This window comes from Amblyraja radiata, chromosome 25, assembly GCF_010909765.2.
Source record: "Amblyraja radiata isolate CabotCenter1 chromosome 25, sAmbRad1.1.pri, whole genome shotgun sequence".
Taxonomy (NCBI): Eukaryota; Metazoa; Chordata; class Chondrichthyes; order Rajiformes; family Rajidae; genus Amblyraja; species Amblyraja radiata.
The window spans coordinates 16,971,546-16,990,266 of NC_045980.1; the positions used below are offsets into that span (position 1 = coordinate 16,971,546).

Genomic DNA, 18,721 nt, shown 5'->3' on the forward strand with positions numbered 1-18,721 from the left:
CATAAACAATAGGGGCAGAATTAGGCCATTCGGCCCATCAAGTCTACTCCGCCATTCATTCATGGTTGATCTATTTCACTCTCCTAACCCCATTTTCTTGCCTTCTCCCCATAACCTCTGGCACCCGTACCAATCAAGAATCTGTCTCTGCCTTAAATATATCCACTGACGTTGCCTCCACAGCCTTCTGTGGCAAAGAATTCCACAGATTCACCACCCTTTGACTAAAGAAGTTCCTCCTAATCTACTTCCTAAAAAAAATGTCCTTTAATTATTATGACCTCTAGTCCTAGACTCCCACTAGAGGAAACATCCTCTCCACATCCAATCTATCCATGTTTTTCACTATTCTGTACCTTTCAATGAGGTCCCCCCCTCATTCTTCTGAACTCCAGCGAGTACAGGCCCAGTACCGTCATATATTAACCTACTTATTCCTGGGATCATTCTTGTAAAACTCCTCTGGACCCTCTCCAGAGCCAGCACATCCTTCCTCAGATATGGTGCCCAAAATTGATTACAATATTTGAGCAATGTGTGACTATGGTGAACTATGAGTGACTTGTATGAATAACTATGGTGGCAAAAATCCTCGTGCATGTAGGACCTTTGCCCCGTTACATTGGGCGGTCGGTACCTAGTCAATAATCAGCTGGAGTGCGAGACTCCTGGAATTACTACCTGCTAATGTCTCCTATTCTGGTTCATGTTTTAAAGCACCATTTTTTCTTCTAAATCAGAATTCCCGATCTAATTATGGGACTTTAGCTGAAGGTAACTGATTATTCCAGTCCAATATCGGTTTGAAACCTACTGAGGCATGAAGCATATTTTTCTGCTGCTATTTCTCACTGGTTTCCTCAAAACAGCAACTAATAAACTTGTCCAAACCCATGCCTTTCAGTAATCCATCTTCACTGCGATGGAAAGCATGCTCACCTGATGCAAAACGGTGAAGAATATTCATTTGTCAGAAGCTAAATGCACATAAGTGGATTTCCTATAACACAGGAGTAATAGGATGGTGAAGACTAAAAATCCATTTAAATGTCGCAATAAAATTCACAAAGCGAAGGCATCATCAGTCTCCTGTAAAATAATCTGTTTCGTGTAACATGCCCCCGTTTCAGTAACGCTGTTAACAGGCCAGGTTGGAAGGTTGGAAAATAATTTGTTTCCCTTTGTGTTCCCTCTGCGCCAGGTGCTGGGCCTGTCACAGGGCAGTGTCAGTGATATGCTGTCCAGACCCAAGCCATGGAGTAAGCTGACTCAGAAAGGCCGTGAGCCCTTCATCCGCATGCAGCTGTGGCTCGTTGATAAGTTAGGCCAGAGCATCACGTATCCCCCACAACCCGTACAAGGTAAGGGACTTTATTTTTCTGCGCTGTGTTCTGAAACTATTATAGTAACTAAATCATGAACCAGGTAAGGTAAGTGTGCAGCGCAGTGGTGCAGCTGGTGGACTCCCGGGTTTGATCCAGACTTCAGCACCAGCTCAGGTGGAGTTTGAACGTTCCCCTGTGACCACGTTTCCTCCCGGTGCTCCGGGTTCCTCGCATTTCCCAAAGATATGCGGGTTTGTAGGGGTTAATTGACCTCTGTAAGTTGCCCCGAGTGTGTGGTGAGTGGATGGGAAAGTGGGTTAACATAGAGCTAGTGTGAACAGGTGATCGATGGTCAGTGTGGACTTGGTGGGCCGAAGGGCCTGTTTCCATGCCGTAACTCTTTAAATAAAATAGTGACATCAACAATCTTAGTCCAAGGTGACGTCTGAGAGTAATGGATATAAATCCCTCACTGTAGTCGGCACTTTACTTCTTATCTCATTCTTTACCATGGGGATTCCACTTCCAATTGAAGACCCTTCAGTTTTGACCTGTAAAGTTTAATGTTGCACAGTCTGTTGAGTGTTTCCAGCATTATCCACTTTTATTAGCGATCTCCAGCAGCTGCAGTTCTTTGGATTACCTAATCCTTCCTATGTCAACCTATGTCCAGAGCCCAGACTGGCTGATCCATTGATTTAACTCCTGGGTACTCACACCTTTAGAGATAGACTTTAGAGGCACAGCATGGAAACAGGTCCTTCGGCCACACGAGCTCGCTCAGATCAGCGATCACCCTGTACACTCACACTATCCTACCCACTAGGGACAGTTTAGAATTTTATTACTGAAGCCAGTGAACCTACAAACCTGCACGTTTTTGGAGTGTGGGAGCACCCGAAGAAAATCAACGCGGTTCAGGGAGAATGTACAAACTCCGTACATACTGCACCAAAGTCAGGATTGAACCTGGGTCTCTGATGCTGTAAGGCAGCAACTCTAAAACTACGCCACTGCGCCGCTCCGCTCTGATCTTGCGTGGCCCTTTGCAGTGGTGATACTCCACCAACCTGCAACCCAAGATCAGGGGTCTCTTGAACCTCGGCATATATGGAATGGACAATTTCTACCACCCCATCCCCATTGCTCCCAACTACCCAAATGCTGGTGTCCCTGAAATTCTGGGAGTGTTGGGAGGTTTAGTGCCAAAGTAAGATGTTCTTGTTCATAAATAAGATATGTTCAACTTCAAATGAAAGTTGGTGTGGCGCAGTGATAGAGTTGCTGCCTCACAGCGCCAGAGACTCGGGTTTGATCCTGACTATGGGTGCTGCCTGTACAGAGTTTGTACGTTCTCCCAGTGACCGCGTGGAGGTTTCTCCAGCTGCTCCGGTTTCCTCCCACATTCCACAGACATACAGGTTTGTAGGTTAATTGGCTTTGGTAAAAAAAGATTGTAAATAGCCCCTGGTGTGTAGGATAGTGTTTTTTGTATGGGGTGATCGCGGGTCAGCGTGGACTTGGTGGGCTGAAGGGCCTGTTTCCGCGCTGTATCTGTAAAGTCTAAAATTGTCCCTCGTGTGTTGGATAGCGCTAGTATAACTGAAAGGTGCTGAAAATTATAGTCAGTCATACAGCGTGGAAAGCCCCTTCAGCCCAACTTCCCCATGCTTACCAACATGCCCCATCTACACTAGTCCCACCTGCCAGCGTTTGGCCCAAATCTTTCTAAACCTATCCTATCTATGTGCTTGTCCAAATGTTTATTGAACATTGCGATAATATCTGCCCCAACTACCTTCTCTGGCAGCTCATTCCATTTACCTACCACCATTTGAGTAAAAAAGTTGGCCTCGGGTTCCTATTAAATCTTGTCCCCCCTCACCTTAAACCTGTATCCTCTGGGTCTTGATTCTCAAACTCTGGGTAAAAGTCACCGTACATTTACCCGATCAATTCCTCTCATGATCTGATATGTAATATGGGCGGCCACAGTGGCGCAGCGGTAGTTGCTGCCATACAGCGCCGAAAATCCGGGTTCAATCCCGACTATGGGTGCTGTCTGTACAGTTTGTACGTTCTCCCCGTGGGTTTTCTCCGAGATCTTCAGTTTCCTCCCACACTCCAAAGACGTACAGGTATGGTTAATTGGTTTGGAGTATGTGTAAATTGTCCCTACTGTGTGTAGGGTAGTGTTAATGTGTGGGGATCGCTGGTCGTCGCGGACCCGGTGGGCCGAAGGGCTTGTTTACGCGCTGTATCTCTAAACTAGATTAAACTGAAACAAAACATGTTGGGTTTTTTAATTATTTCACAAAACTCAACTCTTTTCTCTGGCTTGATTGAAACAGCAAATAATGTGGTTCAGGCCGGGTATTCGCCATCACCTCCGCCCAGTCCCGCTGACCGCGAGATGAGTCAACAGGAACCCATCAGCACGGCGCTGGAAAGCACCAAAGAAAACCAGCAACCGGACCCCCAGTCAACGTCTCGCCCCCTCTGTGGGAAGAGCCTCTCCAATGGCCAGTCTCCCACAGGCATGCAGGAAATGGTGGCCATGTCCTCTGAGCTGGACACTTACACCATCACTAAAAAAGTGAAAGAAGTGCTAACAGACAACAACTTAGGTACTGTAACACTTTCCAACAACTTTCAGTGTAGCTTATCTGTAAATCTATCTATAAAACTGTAAATCTTTTATCCATAATGCTGCAAATTTCTGTAATATGATTTTATGCACCTAAATTGTGTACGAAATCGTGAGGAATAGATCAGGTAGATGCACAGAGTCTCTTGCCCAGAGTAGGGGAATCAAGAACTAGAGGACATACTGTAAGTTTAAGGTGAGGGGGGAAAGATTTAATAGGAACCTGAGGGGGCATACAAAAGGTATTTGTGTGACCGTGTGGGTTTGCCCCGGGTGCTCCGCTTTCCTCACGCATCCCAAAGACGTGCGGGTTTGTCGATTCCTGATTCCCCTCTCTTGGGTAACAGACTCTGTGCATTCACTCTAACAAAATGACATGTAGGAGGTTCGTAGTGTACGGGGGAGTAAGTGTGTGCGGGTGACCCAGTGGAGATCCCTCAGTGTTCTGATGGACATCAAGCCTGGATGGCCGCAGGGTTGTGCTTACCCTGTCCTCCCCCTGTTCCCTGTACGGGAGTGAGAAAGCATTGACGGAGCTGACTGAAAGGCCTCCTCCAGAAATGTTGTCGTTCCTTTGGTGTGCGTGCATAAATTATCAACGCAAATTGGATTACTGATAATTTGGCTGAAGAAAACAAATTCAAGTTGTCGCTTCATCTTTCATGTTCTGTTTTTGTTCCAAATGCAGCATTTTTCTGCCTTGAATGTTTCGCCCCCTTTTATTTTTGTGTTTTGTGCCGTTTGCTAAATGCTTACAGCGGCTGTGTTTGTTTATTTGTACGAACATCAAAGTTAAAACGCATCGGGAAAACTGTTTACTGTAAACAGCAGACCTTTGGGAAGAAGTGTACCAACTTGAGAGAGTACTGAAAAGATGTTTAAAAATGATTCAATCAGGACTGCGACTTGAGTCCAGATCAAGAAGGAGAAATAATTGATTTACAAGCCAAATTAGTGCAGCCTTTTGGCTCTATGTATAAAAAGATGCAAGCCATAAAAAGCCATGTCCTGAACAGATGGCCTTCCTAAAGTTCATCTGCGTTCTGCACAGAGAACTCTGTGGTGTTTATTTATTGGTTCCAGCTGCTAAAGGAAGTGGTTTTATTTATTTTTCTGGAGAAACAAGAAACAGATTACTGTTGTTTCTTTGCATCTTTCAGAGCAGCATGCACTCTGCCCAACTGCTGCACATCTGTATCCACCTTGCAGCTCGCAGAGTTGCATGCGGCAGATGCAGCTTGCACTTCCCACTATATTTACCCTTTGCACATTTTGCCCCGTTGTAAAACAACAACTTTGTAAAGAAAAGAAAAGTTTTGAAAGACGTAAAAAAAGTTTTACACTGATGTGTAGCTTTCTGCAGCGGATTCTGTGCCATTCTAGTGCAAGGGGACAAAGCCACTACTTTCCTTCCCAAAGATAGAAAATTCTCACCGCTAGTGCCTCTGAGTCATTATTTCCATTGAAACAAACACCATGTGTTGGACGGCACAGAAGCGCAGATATTAGAACTGCCGCCTCACAGCGCCAGAAGCCCAGACTCGATTCTGACCTCGGGTGCTATCTATGTGGAGTTTGCATGTTCTTCCTGTGACTGCGTGGGTTTCCTCCAGGTGCTCCGGTTTTCTCCCTCATCCCGAAGACATGTAGGTTAATTGGACTCTGTAAATTCTGAAAAGAGTCCCAACGCCAAACATCACAACTTTTATTATCTCCAGAGATGCTGCCTAACTCGCTGGGTTACTCCAGCACTTTGTGTCTATCTTTGGTATAAACCAGCATCTACACTTCTTTGTTTCTACTATGCTCTGTAAGTTGTGTTTGGGGACTGGATGTGAAAGAGGTATACATAGAACCAGTGTGAACGGATGATCGAGGATCATCATAGACTCAGTGGGCCGAAGCCCTGTCTTCGCACTGTACTTTTATCTTTATAGTTATCAATATGATATAATACTGGAACAAGGAACTGCAGATGCTGATTTACCAAGGATAGACGCAAAATGCTGAAGGTACTCAGTGGGCCAGGCAGCTTCCCTGGGATACCCGGATAGGCACTCTTCAGAAGGGTCCATGATGTAACACTTCTACTTCTGAGCAGTGTATCCAACTTTGTGTCCTACTGAGTTTCACTGTTTGTATCACTCGTTATCAACTTTCCCACAGCCAACAATGGACCTTTGTAGGCACCACCTTTCCTTGATCATTTGTTCCTGACTTTGATCTGTGTTGTTACATATCTTTCATTCATTTGCTCCATGTACCTTTTCATATCTCTCCGTTCCCTCTCCCCTGACTCTCAGTCTGAAGAAGGATCTCGACCCGAAACATCACCATTTACTTTTGTCCAGAAACGCTGCCCGACCCATTGAGTTACTCCAGTACTTTGTGTCTATCTTTAGCAGGGATAATGTCAGGGGGTATGGGGTAACATGCTCATAATCTATACCATGGGCTGTTTTAAATAATGGGTGTGCTATGCATCGTTTTGAGAAAGTTTTATAACTTAGTGACATTTCTCGACCTTGCTAAACCTGTCTGACCGGTGCTATTCCCCCCTCCCACAACTCCCCAGGTCAAAGACTATTTGGAGAGAGCATTTTAGGACTGACACAAGGCTCGGTCTCTGATTTGCTTTCCCGGCCTAAACCCTGGCACAAGCTGAGCCTGAAGGGGAGGGAGCCGTTCGTTCGGATGCAGCTCTGGCTAAACGATCCCTTCAACGTGGAGAAGTTGAGAGACATGAAGAAAATGGAGAAAAAAGGTAAAGTGTCCTCGACAGAATTCACCAGCTTTGTGAGCAAGTTCAAAGTACAGATCAACTTTGCTCTCACTTTTTAAGTATCTGATATCCGTAGAATTAGCATCAACTTGATCAAAATTTGCTGGCCAACACGAGGTGTTGGTTTAGTTTAGTTTAGAGATCTAATGGGGAAAAAGGCCCTTTGTCCCACCAAGTCCACACCGACCATCGATCACCCATTCACACTAGCTCGATGTTATCCTACTTTCTCATCCACTCTCTACACACTAGAGGCAACTTACAGAGGCCAACTAATTTACAAACCTACTCGGCTTAGGGATGTGGGAGGAAACCGGAGCACTCGCAGGAAACCCAGGCGGTCACAGGGAGAACGTGCAAATTCCACACAGACAGCATCCGAGGTCAGCATTGAACCCAGGTCTCTGGCGTGGTGAGGCAGCATGTCTACTGCTGTCAAGAATCAAGTCAAGAATGTTTGATCATCATACGTGTAGATGATGGAACAATTAAATTCTTACTTGCAGCAGCATAACAGGTCTGTAAACAATACACAGAGATAATATGTGAGAGAAAACGTCATAAATAATCACAATACTCGTGCATAAAAATGCCAAATTCCTCAGAGCAATCAAGGATGGTTCATAGTTGAGGTTAATGTTGTGCAGCGTTCAACAGCTGAATGTGTGTTGGGACGAAGTTGTTCCTGAATCTGATAATGCTCATCCCTCATGTCTCTGAATTAAGTCATTTCAGAAGGCAGTGGGGAGAGGGTCACTTGGTGAATCTGGAGTAATTTCATAGACCAGACTACATACGGCAAGTTTCATAGAGTCATAGAGCACGGAAACAGCCCCTTTGGCTTCACTTGTCCATGCAAACCAAGATGCCCCATCTAAGCTAGTCCTATTTTCCCGCATTTGGTCCACATCCCTCCTAAACCTTGCCTATTTACGTACCTGTGCAGGTGTGTCTTTTAAATGTGGTTATAGTACCTGCCTCAACTACCTAGTCTGACAGCTCTTTCCACACACCCACCACCTTCTGAGTGAAAAAGGTATCCCTCTGGTTCCTATTAAATCTTTCCCCTCTCACCATAAACCTATATTCCTCCACTCTGGGTAAAAGACTGTCATCATTCACCCAATCAGTTCCTCTCATGATGTATAAACATCTGTAAGACCACCCCTTATCTTTCAATTCAATTCAATTCATTTTCTATCCCCAGAGAGTGTTCATGAACCAGGTGGACTTTGTGACAATCTGGTCATTTCATCGTCGCTTTTGCAGAAATTATTTTTTTATTCCAGATTTATTTAATTAACCAAATTAAAAGTCTTCAGATGCCGTAACAGGATTTGAACTCGTGTCCGTAGATGATTAGTCCTGATTACTGGTTCAGTAACACGTTGCTGCTAAATCCAAAAATTAGTTCTCCCAAAAGTATTATAGAACATAGAACAATACAGCACAGGAACGGGCCCTTCGGCCCACGATGTTTGTGCTGAACACGACGCCACTGATCGCATCTGCCTGTACATGATCCATATCCTACTATTCCCTGCACTTCCGTGTGCCAATGGAAAAACCTCTTAAATGCCACTATCATATCTGCCTCAACCACCATTCCTGCCTGAACCAACCACCAATGCGTTCCAGACTCCCAGCACTCTGTGTACAAAAAAAACTTGCCCCATGCATTTCTATTCAGTTTTCCTCCTCTCACCTTATAGATATGCCCTCTAGTGTTGGAAATTTCCATTCTGGGAGAAAGGTTCTGACTGTCTACCCTATCTCTGCCTCTCAACTTGTTCAACAGTTACCTCCCACATCTCAAAGGCAGTAGGTTAAGTTGCCCGCTGAGTTACTCCAGCACTTTGGGTCCTTTTGTATGTTAACCATCATCTGCAGTTTTCTGTTTCAACTACCTACAATGATAATCCCTTACTCTGTTATAGCGGACAATCGGAAATAGCAGACACCATTCCTCCCTCCAAGGTCCGTTATAACGATGGTTTACTGTGGTGCAAGCGGGCGATCGATGGTCAGCCTGGTCTTGGTGGGCCGAAGGGCCTGTTTCCACGCTGTATCTTTCAGTTCAAAAGCAGCAAAAGTGCTTCAGTCTGTTCCTCAGCAAACTGAGCCCGGGTCCAGTGAAGAGATTTACTCTGCAGGCAAACAGGATGGAGAAGGAAATGGATGGGCGAGAGGTGCGGGACAAAACAGTAATTGCACTAACTGTTTTTATCATTCGTTTTTCCTCAGCCTATCTGAAGCGCAGGTATGGATTACTAAATGCTGGGTCCGACAGTGATTCTCCCAGCACCCGATCAGAGTCGGCCAGCCCAGGCGTCCAGCAGCAGGTGTTCCACCATTACCAGGTCAAAAAGCCCAGGATCGTGCTGGCACCTGAGGAGAAAGAGGCCCTAAAAAACGCCTATCTGTCAGAGCCATATCCATCCCAGCAGACCATCGAGAGCCTCGCTTCCCAACTGAACCGCAAGACGAGCACAGTCATCAACTGGTTTCACAACTACAGGTCAGTACACTGTTTAAAGGCCCAGAAACAACGCTTCATTAAAAGAGCTCCAGCTTCCTGCTGTCCAAGGCACTTGGGTCAGAGTTTCCACTGCCGAATTAATATTGTCCTCGTTGTCCAGAGTGGACAAAATGTGTATAAGATCATGAGAGGAATTGATGGGGTAAATGTACAGTCTGTTACCCAGAGGAGGGGAATCAAGAACCAGAAGACACAGGTTTAAGGCAAGGAGGAAAGATTTAATAAGAATGGAGGGGCAACATTTTTACACAATGGGTGGTGGGTGTATGGAACAAGGTGCCGGAGGCTGGTGGTACTATCACAACGTTTAAAAAAGATTTAGACAGGTACATGGATAGGTTTTAAAGTTTAGAGAGATATAGGCCAAACGCAGGCAGGTGGGATTAGTGTAGATGGGATAAGTGTAGATGGGACATGTTGGTCAACATGGGCAAGTAGGGCCGAAGGGCCTGTTTGCACTCTACGACTTTAACACGATTGGTGACAATCTAGCCACAAGGAACTGCAGGAAAGGTGCTGGAGTAACTCAGTAGGTCAGGCAGCATCTGTGGGGAACATGGATAGTGAAGTTTTGGGTTAGGGCCCTTCTTCAGGCTGATTGTAGCAAGGGGGTGGTGGAGAATACAGGAGGAGAGGTGGGGAGTGGGCAAAATGTGATTGGCCGATGGTTGGACAACGGCCAGTGATGAAAGGAGACCAAGAGTGAGATAATGACAGAAGAAGCACAAAGTGTGAAGCTATAGGAAGGAATATAGGTCGAAGGGAATGGGGGGGGGGGGGAGGACTATGTGCATATTCACGTGGGACACAGGGAAGAGAGGGGGAATAAAGATGGGGGGGAGGAAAAGGGGAGAGTTGGAGGAATGGAGGAATTTATTTGTAGGAATATGCATTAGAAGCCAAGTCTACAGATTCTGCTATTAAACACAGTTTCTTATCGTCTCTGGCCTTTATCACCCATCTGCCAATCACCACTCCTTAGCCATGGTTTGCATCTATGAAACTTGGCTGCCAATGTGAATAGTCAATTTTTGGTTGCCATCAACTTAACATCATGTTGAATTGTATTGAAAGAAACAGCATGGAACAGGCCCAGAGTATTCTCAGCACTCTGTGTCCATCGCAGTATCCAATACTGCTGGCACAGACCTGGTGGCTCTGTCTGGTTTAATTTAGTTTAAAGATACAGCATGGAAACAACCCCTTCTGCCCATAGAGTCTGCGCCAACCATCGATTACCCGTTCACACTAGTTCTATGTTATCCCACTTTCTCATCTACTCCTTATACACTTGGGCAATTTGACAGAGGGCCAATTAATTTACAATCCCACGCATCTTTAGATGTGGGAGGAAACAGGAACACCCGGAGGAAACCCACGTGGTCACAGGGAGAATATGCAAACTCTGTACAGACAGCCAAGGTCAGGATAGAACTCAAGGTTATCCACTTTGGTGGCAAGAACAGGGAGGCAGATTATTATCTGAATGGTGTCAGATTAGGAAAAGGGGAGGTACAACGAGAGCTGGGTGTGCTTGTACATCAGTCACTGAAAGTAAGCTTGCAGGTACAGCAGGCAGTGAAGAAAGCAAATGGCATGTTGGCCTTCATTGCGAGAGGATTTGAATTTAGGAGCAAGGCGGTCCTACTGCAGTTGTACAGGGCCCTGGTGAGACCACACCTGGAATATTGTGTGCAATTTTGGTCTCCTAATTTGAGGAAGGACATTGTTACTATTGAGGGAGTGCAGTGTAGGTTCACCAGGTTAATTCTCGGGATGGTGGGACTGACATATGATGAAAGAATGGGTCGACTGAACTTGTATTCACTGGAATTTAGAAGGATGAGGGGATCTTATAGAAGCATATACAATTCTTAAAGGATTGGACAGGCTAGATGCAGGAAAAATGTTCCCAATATTGGGGGAGTCCAGAACCAGGGATCACAGTTTAAGAATAAAGGGTAGGCCATTTCGGACTGAGACGATGAAAAACTTTTTCACCCAGAGAGTTGTGAATCTGTGGAATTCTCTGCCACAGAAGGCGGTGGAGGCCAATTCACTGGATGTTTTCAAAGAGAGTTAGATTTAGCTCTTTAGGGCTGAAGGAATCAGGGGATGGGAAAAAAGCAGGAACGGGGTACTGATTTTAGATGATCAGCCATGATCATATTGAATGGTGGTGTTGGCTCGAAGGGCCGAATGGCCTACTCCTGCACCTATTTTCTATGTTTCTATGAACCCGATCGGGTCTCGTTTGGCATCGGTGTCTCCCAGTCCAGTAACGCTGCACTTATACAATGTAAATGGATCCATGAAAAGAGTTTCTAAAATATTTCATTCATAAACCCCTTTGATTCTCTGCTAGTTTATTCTTCACAGGAGCTTCATGCAACTTTCCTCCTCAGTCCATCAAACATATGGGGGAGCCGCTGCCTCATTGCACCAAAGACAGGTTTGATTGCGACAGTCTGTGTGGAGTTTGCATGTTCTCCCTGTGACTGCGTGGTTTTTCCTTGGGTGCTCCGGTTTCCACCCACATCCCAAAGACACGCGGGTTTGTAGGTAAATTGCCCTCAGAAAAATTGTCCTGAATGTGTACATAGTGGATGAGAAAGTCGGATAGCATGGAACGATGGTCGGCATGGACTTGGTGGGCCCGAAGGCCTGTTATCTCTAAACTAAACTAAATCTTTTAATCAGTTTTCCTCGTTTATCAGGTTTGGAAGAAATTGTGTTCATTATTTTTACAGGTATAACTCAAATCTTTATCTTTAGAGCCAAACTCGAAGATAGCAAAAAGATTGCTTCTAAAAGTAGTTGAGACACCCTGTTTTTTTTTTTTTACCAGAAAAAACACAAATGTTTCAGATTGATTCTTTCTCAGTTTCGAGCTTCCAATTGGCCTGATAATTTATTTCACTATTTCTTCAGGTCCCGTGTTCGAAGGGAAACGCTTGTCGAAAATCTGCAGGGGAACGATACAGATCAGGAGCCTTCCAGATGCCAAGGGTACACGCACCACAACCATTCTCTCAGCACCGGCCCATCACAGAGTTCTGACTCGGAGCTGGAAGACAAGAAGGCTACTTTTGCTGAGATGAAGGGCCAGCTGCCGGTTGCAATGGTGACAGACGGGGAGAGCGAAATGGAGATCAAGCGGGAATTTGGCGAGCACTGTGAAGAGAAGGATTATGAGCGCTGTTCAACGTGTTGCATTGGAGATAGCGAAGAAAGCGCAACTTCATCCATACATTTCTCGGGCACTCTGAAACAAGGGCGGGTCAGAGCTGGTTGTAATCATAAGGTCCACCCATTAAAGACGACCACGGTCCTGCATATCCAGAATCCGCAATGCTTGATTATCGGTTCATCTAACTACGACAAGTTTCACGTTAACTCGTCTGGTCTCGCATCTCCCGGCAAATCGCCAAAGCCAGACGAGTGTGTCCCTGCTCCGACAGCGGCAGAAAGCAACGGTTTTAAGGCGATCTCTGAGCCTGCGTGTGGCGGAGTGGAGGTGACGCTGAATTCTCCTGCAACCTCTTCGCCAGGCCTAATGTCAGTGTCTCCCGTTCCATCCTCCTCTGCTCCCATCTCGCCTTCACTCCCCACTGCCCCTCAGGGCCAGTGCTCGATCCCTGGGACCGATATCATTGCTTTGCAGCCAACCTCAAAGCTTACAAAAAGCATCCAGAGACGCAATGCAAAGATGGCCAATCTGAATAACATTATCCATCGTCTTGAAAGGGCAGCCAATCGCGAGGAACCCACAGACTGGGAATTCTAACAACAGATTTTATTACGGGCAGTGAATTTGTTAGTAGTGAAACTGCAGGATGTGACACTGAGCTCTTCAAGAGTAGGAAGAATTTTAGATGTTTAATTTAAATTGAGACTTGGCAAAGCCAAAACCACAGTAGTTTGTGCAGAAAACTTTGAATTTTATGAATTCACTCTTCAATTAATCTTCCAGAATCATGTTTAGCATCTGAGGAAAAAATATTGACCACTATTTTAAACAAAAAAAAATTCAAACAACTTTTAGAAAATAAATATTTATTTGTACATGTCTTATATTAAGGACTGGTTGAAAACTCTGCTGTAGCGGTTTTCCTATTTGTCATTAGCTACAAAATGAAAATAGCAAAAGTTGATTTTAGTGCCATTAAATGCACACTTGAAGTCCTGTAGTTTGCCACAGGAAGAGATTAAAGACTATAGTCTAAAGCCATTAAACAGCACTATGATCCAGAAGGCTGACCAAATTTGCAAGCTCATGGATAGAAATTGTTTTCTTAATTTTGTCTTCAAGACAACTAATTCATATTACCAGAAGTGAACTCTGATATAGTCAAGAAGACTCTAAAAATAGGAACCTCAACACCAGGAACAATGTTCTTAGTTTTGATCATGTGTTTTCAAACATTTGTAACACAGGGTGTTATGTGCAATTGTATATGTTGTAGAATCTTCTGCAATAGCCTTTCTTGAACAAGCAGTAGCATGGTACGTGATTAATTCTTCACTCCTGTTGGACATTCACTCGTGGTGTTTTGAAGTCTAATGAACAGAACTCTGCCCAACAAAAACGCGTACAGTAATTTTGGAGTTTACATTTTGTTTTTGTAACCAACTATGAGAAGATGAGTCAAAGTCCGAAAACCATAAGAGGCAGCTGGCAAAATCTCTGGTTTAGGAAAAGAAATTTGACTTCCCGGTTGTCGTGGCCTGGTGTTCAGTGTTCAGGATTTTGTTCCTTGAGTGAACATCTTCCAGTCCCAACAATGCAGTTGGCCTCTTCAAGTCAATCCTGATTTTTATCCACATTTTGAAGGGGGTTTTTTTCCACCTTTTTAAGATGTCGTTGATGTGATGATGTTGGTGTAATCTCATTGCTAAAGGTCGATGTGGGGTTGGATTCTTCAGGACTTCCTGCAGCACTCGATTTTTTTGTTTTGCACCAGATTTAAATCCTGTTTTGCTGAAGGCTACGGTAATGCACTTGATCAGATTCAACTGATCCTTTTTATCCCTGCGTTCATCTTACCTTATCTTTTGTATTTGTAAAAAGGAAACATGAAGGCTGATCTCTATCTAGCCTTTGTAGTCTTTCTCTGCACTTGGCCACTAAATACAGTATATTTCCGTTGGTGTAAGAATTTTGACATGCAGCTTGATTTATTCTCTGATGCCGTGTCCCAAACACAGTGCTTTGTGTCACTGTTTTACATTAATTGCCTAAAATACTGCAGGTTGTGATAGAGCAACAAAGTAAGACAACTGCAGAGCAATGCAATGGAAGGCAAGCCATGTGTGATGACATTATTCCTTTGTGACACTGTTCAGACACATGTGAATTTTCGATGTTTTCAGTGGTACTTTATACTTATTTCTTTAAAAGAGAGCTGATGTATTTTCCTCCACAAAATATTAAGTAAGAAGAAGTTGCAAAAAACAAAACAAATGTCAGAACAACGAAAATTAGATATGACCTGAGTATCTCATCTTAGGTGTGGCCTTTATGGGCAAGGATACCGCAGTTTATTTGATTTGATCCTGAAATATGCTTTTTATTTTCTCCATTATGCATGCAGGTTTACCCTGCAATCAATCTCAAGATGGCAACTGTATTAAACCAATTGTCATAAAAATCCTGTGCAGCTGCTGCTGAATTAAAGATGTGCAGTTTTTAATGTGACAGTTGAGTCAATACAATCAACGTTTAACAATCAATCTATTGAGCACACTCAGCAAGAAAGGTTGGCTTCACAAACCACTGTTTGAGGCCAGAAAATATGAACACCCAGGATAATATTACTCCCTGGATCCATACATTAAGGTTTCTTAATGCTGGAAATCAATTTCCCTCTAAACATTTTCTATTTGGCGCTGTGTCGGGACCCGGTTCAGCAGGAAAGATGAGACTTCAATTAAATTTGTCTCTGAAATGGTCAACAATTTGTTATTCACTGTTGGTGAAACATGGATACTCTTCCCGGGCCAAGTTATTCCCACCGTGCGGAAACTCTCCTGGTTGCAGTTAATGCCTTTCCGTGGCACAGGGCTACTTCCTGGTGAGTGACCTTTTTGGCTGGAAATATACTCCCAGATTTTGCAATTAACAGTGTATTGATCTCAAGGTATAATCAATATTGAGCATATTGAATTCAATGCAAAATCATTTAATGTAATGTGAGATAAGAAAGATTTGACTAAAGGAAAACATTTTTTTTTAAATCCCACAGTAATTACAATTGGAAGAAATTATATTCCACATGGGCAGTAAATGTTGAACATTGGAGAGATTAGAATGAAGCCTTAATACAATCTTAAGTTTTAAGGGCTGCATGGTGGCACAGCGGTAGAGTTGCTGCCTTACAGCGCCAGAGCCCCGGGTTCGATACAGACCACTGTTGTCTGTGTGAAGTTTGTACATTCTCCCTGTGACCGCGTGGGTTTATTCCGGGTGCTCCGGTTTCCTCCCACACTCCAAAGATGTGCAGGTTTGTAGGTAAATTGGCTTTAGTAAAATTGTAAATTGTCCCTGGAGTGTAGGATAGTGTTGTTGTGTGGGGATCGTTGGTCGGCGCAGATTCAGTGGGCCAAAGGGCCTGTTTCCGTCCTGTATCTCAAAACTAAACTAAACTAAAGTTCACTTGGCACCCACACCTTCTGGCGTATTAAAGGAGTATCTAAAGGGGAATTACTAGATTCATGTATTTTAAAATAACAAATCTCTTGGTAAGATTCTGGTTTTAACAAAGCTTCTGACAACGCGGGGAATTCAGACTACCGCCTGATCTCCAGGTTTTCATCTGGAGATTGAGAGTTTCTGTCCGATTTAATTCAGGATAAATGAGTTCTGATACACATATTATTACTATATAATCCAAGTCAACAGGGTCAACCAAGTCCTGTCACAGGTAGCTTATTTAATTGCTTGCTTTTCCTCATCTAATGCACAAATTCCAGTTAGTAAATAATTTGTTTTATTAACTTTGGGTTTATTATTATTTGCTATGTTTGACAATGGGACATCCACTTTAAAAACCTAATCTTTGTCTTAAAATTTAAAGCAAATTTAAAACAAATTTAAAGCATTTAATTTTAACGGTGGTACAGCTGGTAGAGCTGCAGCCTCACGGAACCAGAGATCCCGATGCTGACCTCGGACTATCTGTGTGGAGTTTGCGTGTTCTCCCTATGACCGCGTAGGTTTCTCCCAGGTGCTCCGGTTTCCTCGCACATCCCATTAGCCCCTGTAAAATGGCCTCTCATGTGTAGGGATGAGAAAGTGGAATAACAGAACTAGTATGAGTGGGTGTTCAATAATTGGTCTGGACTCGATGGGCCGAAGGGCCTGTTTACACATTGTATCTGCAAACGACACTAAGCTAAAGCCTTCCATTTTTTTTAACGTTACTTTAATGCTCTGGCCTCTAGTTACTGGTCCACGCACAGTGAAAAAGTTCTCCCTAAGTTACTGTATCAAAACCCCTCTGAACCCCTCAGCAGTTCAGAACTGCTCTTAGATCTGTCATACTCTGAGCAGAATTAGATTCTCCACGGAACTATAGTTCCCTGTCCTGTTATCGTTCCGGCAAACCCCTCCTTTACCCTTTTCCAAACCTTGACATTGTCTTAATTGAAGCTCATGCAAGGTTATAGTTGTGAGAGAAATTGCCCATTCTCCGAAGTATGGGCACTTTCTGCTCCGCACTTGCATCCATTAGGAACCAGTTCAAACTCATTAGACCATTGATCATTATTAAATTAATGACTTTCTATCAAATCCCAGCACCCAGTTGTGAAAGGACAGTATTTAAACGCCGCTATGCCAGTCTATTCACCCTATTAAGCAGCTCGTGGGCTATTATGTTTGATGGACCTGTAACAGTTCAATATTTTTATGGAGGTTTGTTTTTAGAATTAATTTAAATGAGCAATAATCTTTATTGCCGATCCCATAAGTGGGCACTTTTTCAATTTTTTAAAATAATAAACTCTTTTACTTGTCGTGTTACTGATAGAATAGCAATATTAACAGTTCTACAGCTGCCACTAATTAAGAAATACTGTTCCATTGGAGCCTATTAAATGGAGCACAGTAATGTGTTTTAATTAATTAATTTCGCTGTTTTAAAAAGATGGGCCTTGCAAAGTAATGTCCAAGAGAACACTAATGCACATAAGCGGCCACATAAAAATAACTCCATTCCCACGAATGACAGGGTATGAATGAGGTTATTGTTTGTAAACTGTAGATGGGAGCAAGACTGGCAGGGGACACAACGCAATCAGGAAATATGAAGTGGTTAAAATAAAAACAGACTTTGCTGTAAATGTCCCAAACGTCAAGCTGATTACACAGCCCTAATGTGCTTTTTTAAAAAAGAAGACATATTCCAAGCAGCAGATCATTTTTAATTCCCTTAAAGACCCAACAGTTGGGCTTAATGGATACTCAGGCATGTTCACTCATTTATTTAGCGAACGTCTCAGGATATGAAATTTCTGCAGAGAAATTTAACCAGATATTTGCCCTTGCACCAATGATATGTCTAAACGAAGCAAGAAAATGGAGAGATGATGAGTTCAACCGACTCAAAACAAAATGGATTTCCCGGCAAAGAATTGTGTAGAGTGTGCGAGAACAGCTCGTTGTGCCAATCAACCCATGTCGACATTTATGGTTCGCTTCAGCTTCCTTTCACACTTTCTAACCTATTTTACTCCAAACCTTCTACTCCCTACCTCTTCATATTCCTAACCAGGCATTAACGGCTTCACAATTGGTCACCTCAACCATTGCTTGTACTGCTGAGTCGAGCGATGCAGGATGAAAGGCGATGGCTCGGGCAGCAATGCTCGGATGCAGGCGATCCTTACGTTACGGACGGGGGTGCGCTCCCAGTAAACCGTCCGTGACACGGTTTTCCATGAAGCACATTATCTGCACCAAGAAACACGAGCTGAAAATAAAATAAAAATGTTCACATAAATTTGATGAGAGTGACGTTTTATTCTGAATCCCAGACGTTTTGGTATTGATTTGTGAATTCTGTCAGGGCAAATTTCCGTGACCTGCACTATTGTCAGACTACATTCGCTTGTGTAGCCTGTAGGCCATGGGTAATGCAACTCATGAAGCCCAACAAAGCCGTTCTACTTGCCCACACCGGGAACTGCAGACGCTGGTTGACATGGTTAATTATTGACCCGCTGAGTTACTCCAGCACTGTGTGGCCTTTTTCTTTGCCTACTTGTTTTACATCTATCTGCTGCTTTGCCCTGGGTGAATATTGCCCACCTCACTGTGACTGGACGGAGGGGTTTGCAGGATCCAAAGGAGTTTGAGATGGTTCACACCACTGCTTTGTAAAACATAAAATGAATTTAAAAACTTGCTTGGAATATTAAAGACATTT

At 43.7% G+C, this 18,721-nt stretch overlaps 1 protein-coding gene and 1 long non-coding RNA gene across 2 annotated transcripts in view; both read left to right on the forward strand.

Moving 5' to 3' along the window:
* The window catches only part of cux2 (cut like homeobox 2), a 277,032-nt gene extending 261,787 nt beyond the window's left edge, over positions 1–15,245 (forward strand). The window contains exons 18-22 of the mRNA XM_033043025.1: positions 1,202–1,361; positions 3,677–3,952; positions 6,548–6,736; positions 8,999–9,272; positions 12,225–15,245. Of these exons, the coding sequence (XP_032898916.1) occupies positions 1,202–1,361; positions 3,677–3,952; positions 6,548–6,736; positions 8,999–9,272; positions 12,225–13,080 (1,755 nt within the window). The 3' untranslated portion in view covers positions 13,081–15,245. The remainder of the gene's footprint in view (positions 1–1,201; positions 1,362–3,676; positions 3,953–6,547; positions 6,737–8,998; positions 9,273–12,224) is intronic.
* Positions 15,246–15,878: 633 nt separating this feature from the next.
* On the forward strand, positions 15,879–18,291 carry LOC116987346. The gene is made up of 2 exons (XR_004415699.1): positions 15,879–16,009; positions 16,144–18,291. It is a non-coding gene; the product is annotated as an uncharacterized LOC116987346 (long non-coding RNA).
* The last annotated feature ends 430 nt before the right edge of the window (positions 18,292–18,721 follow it).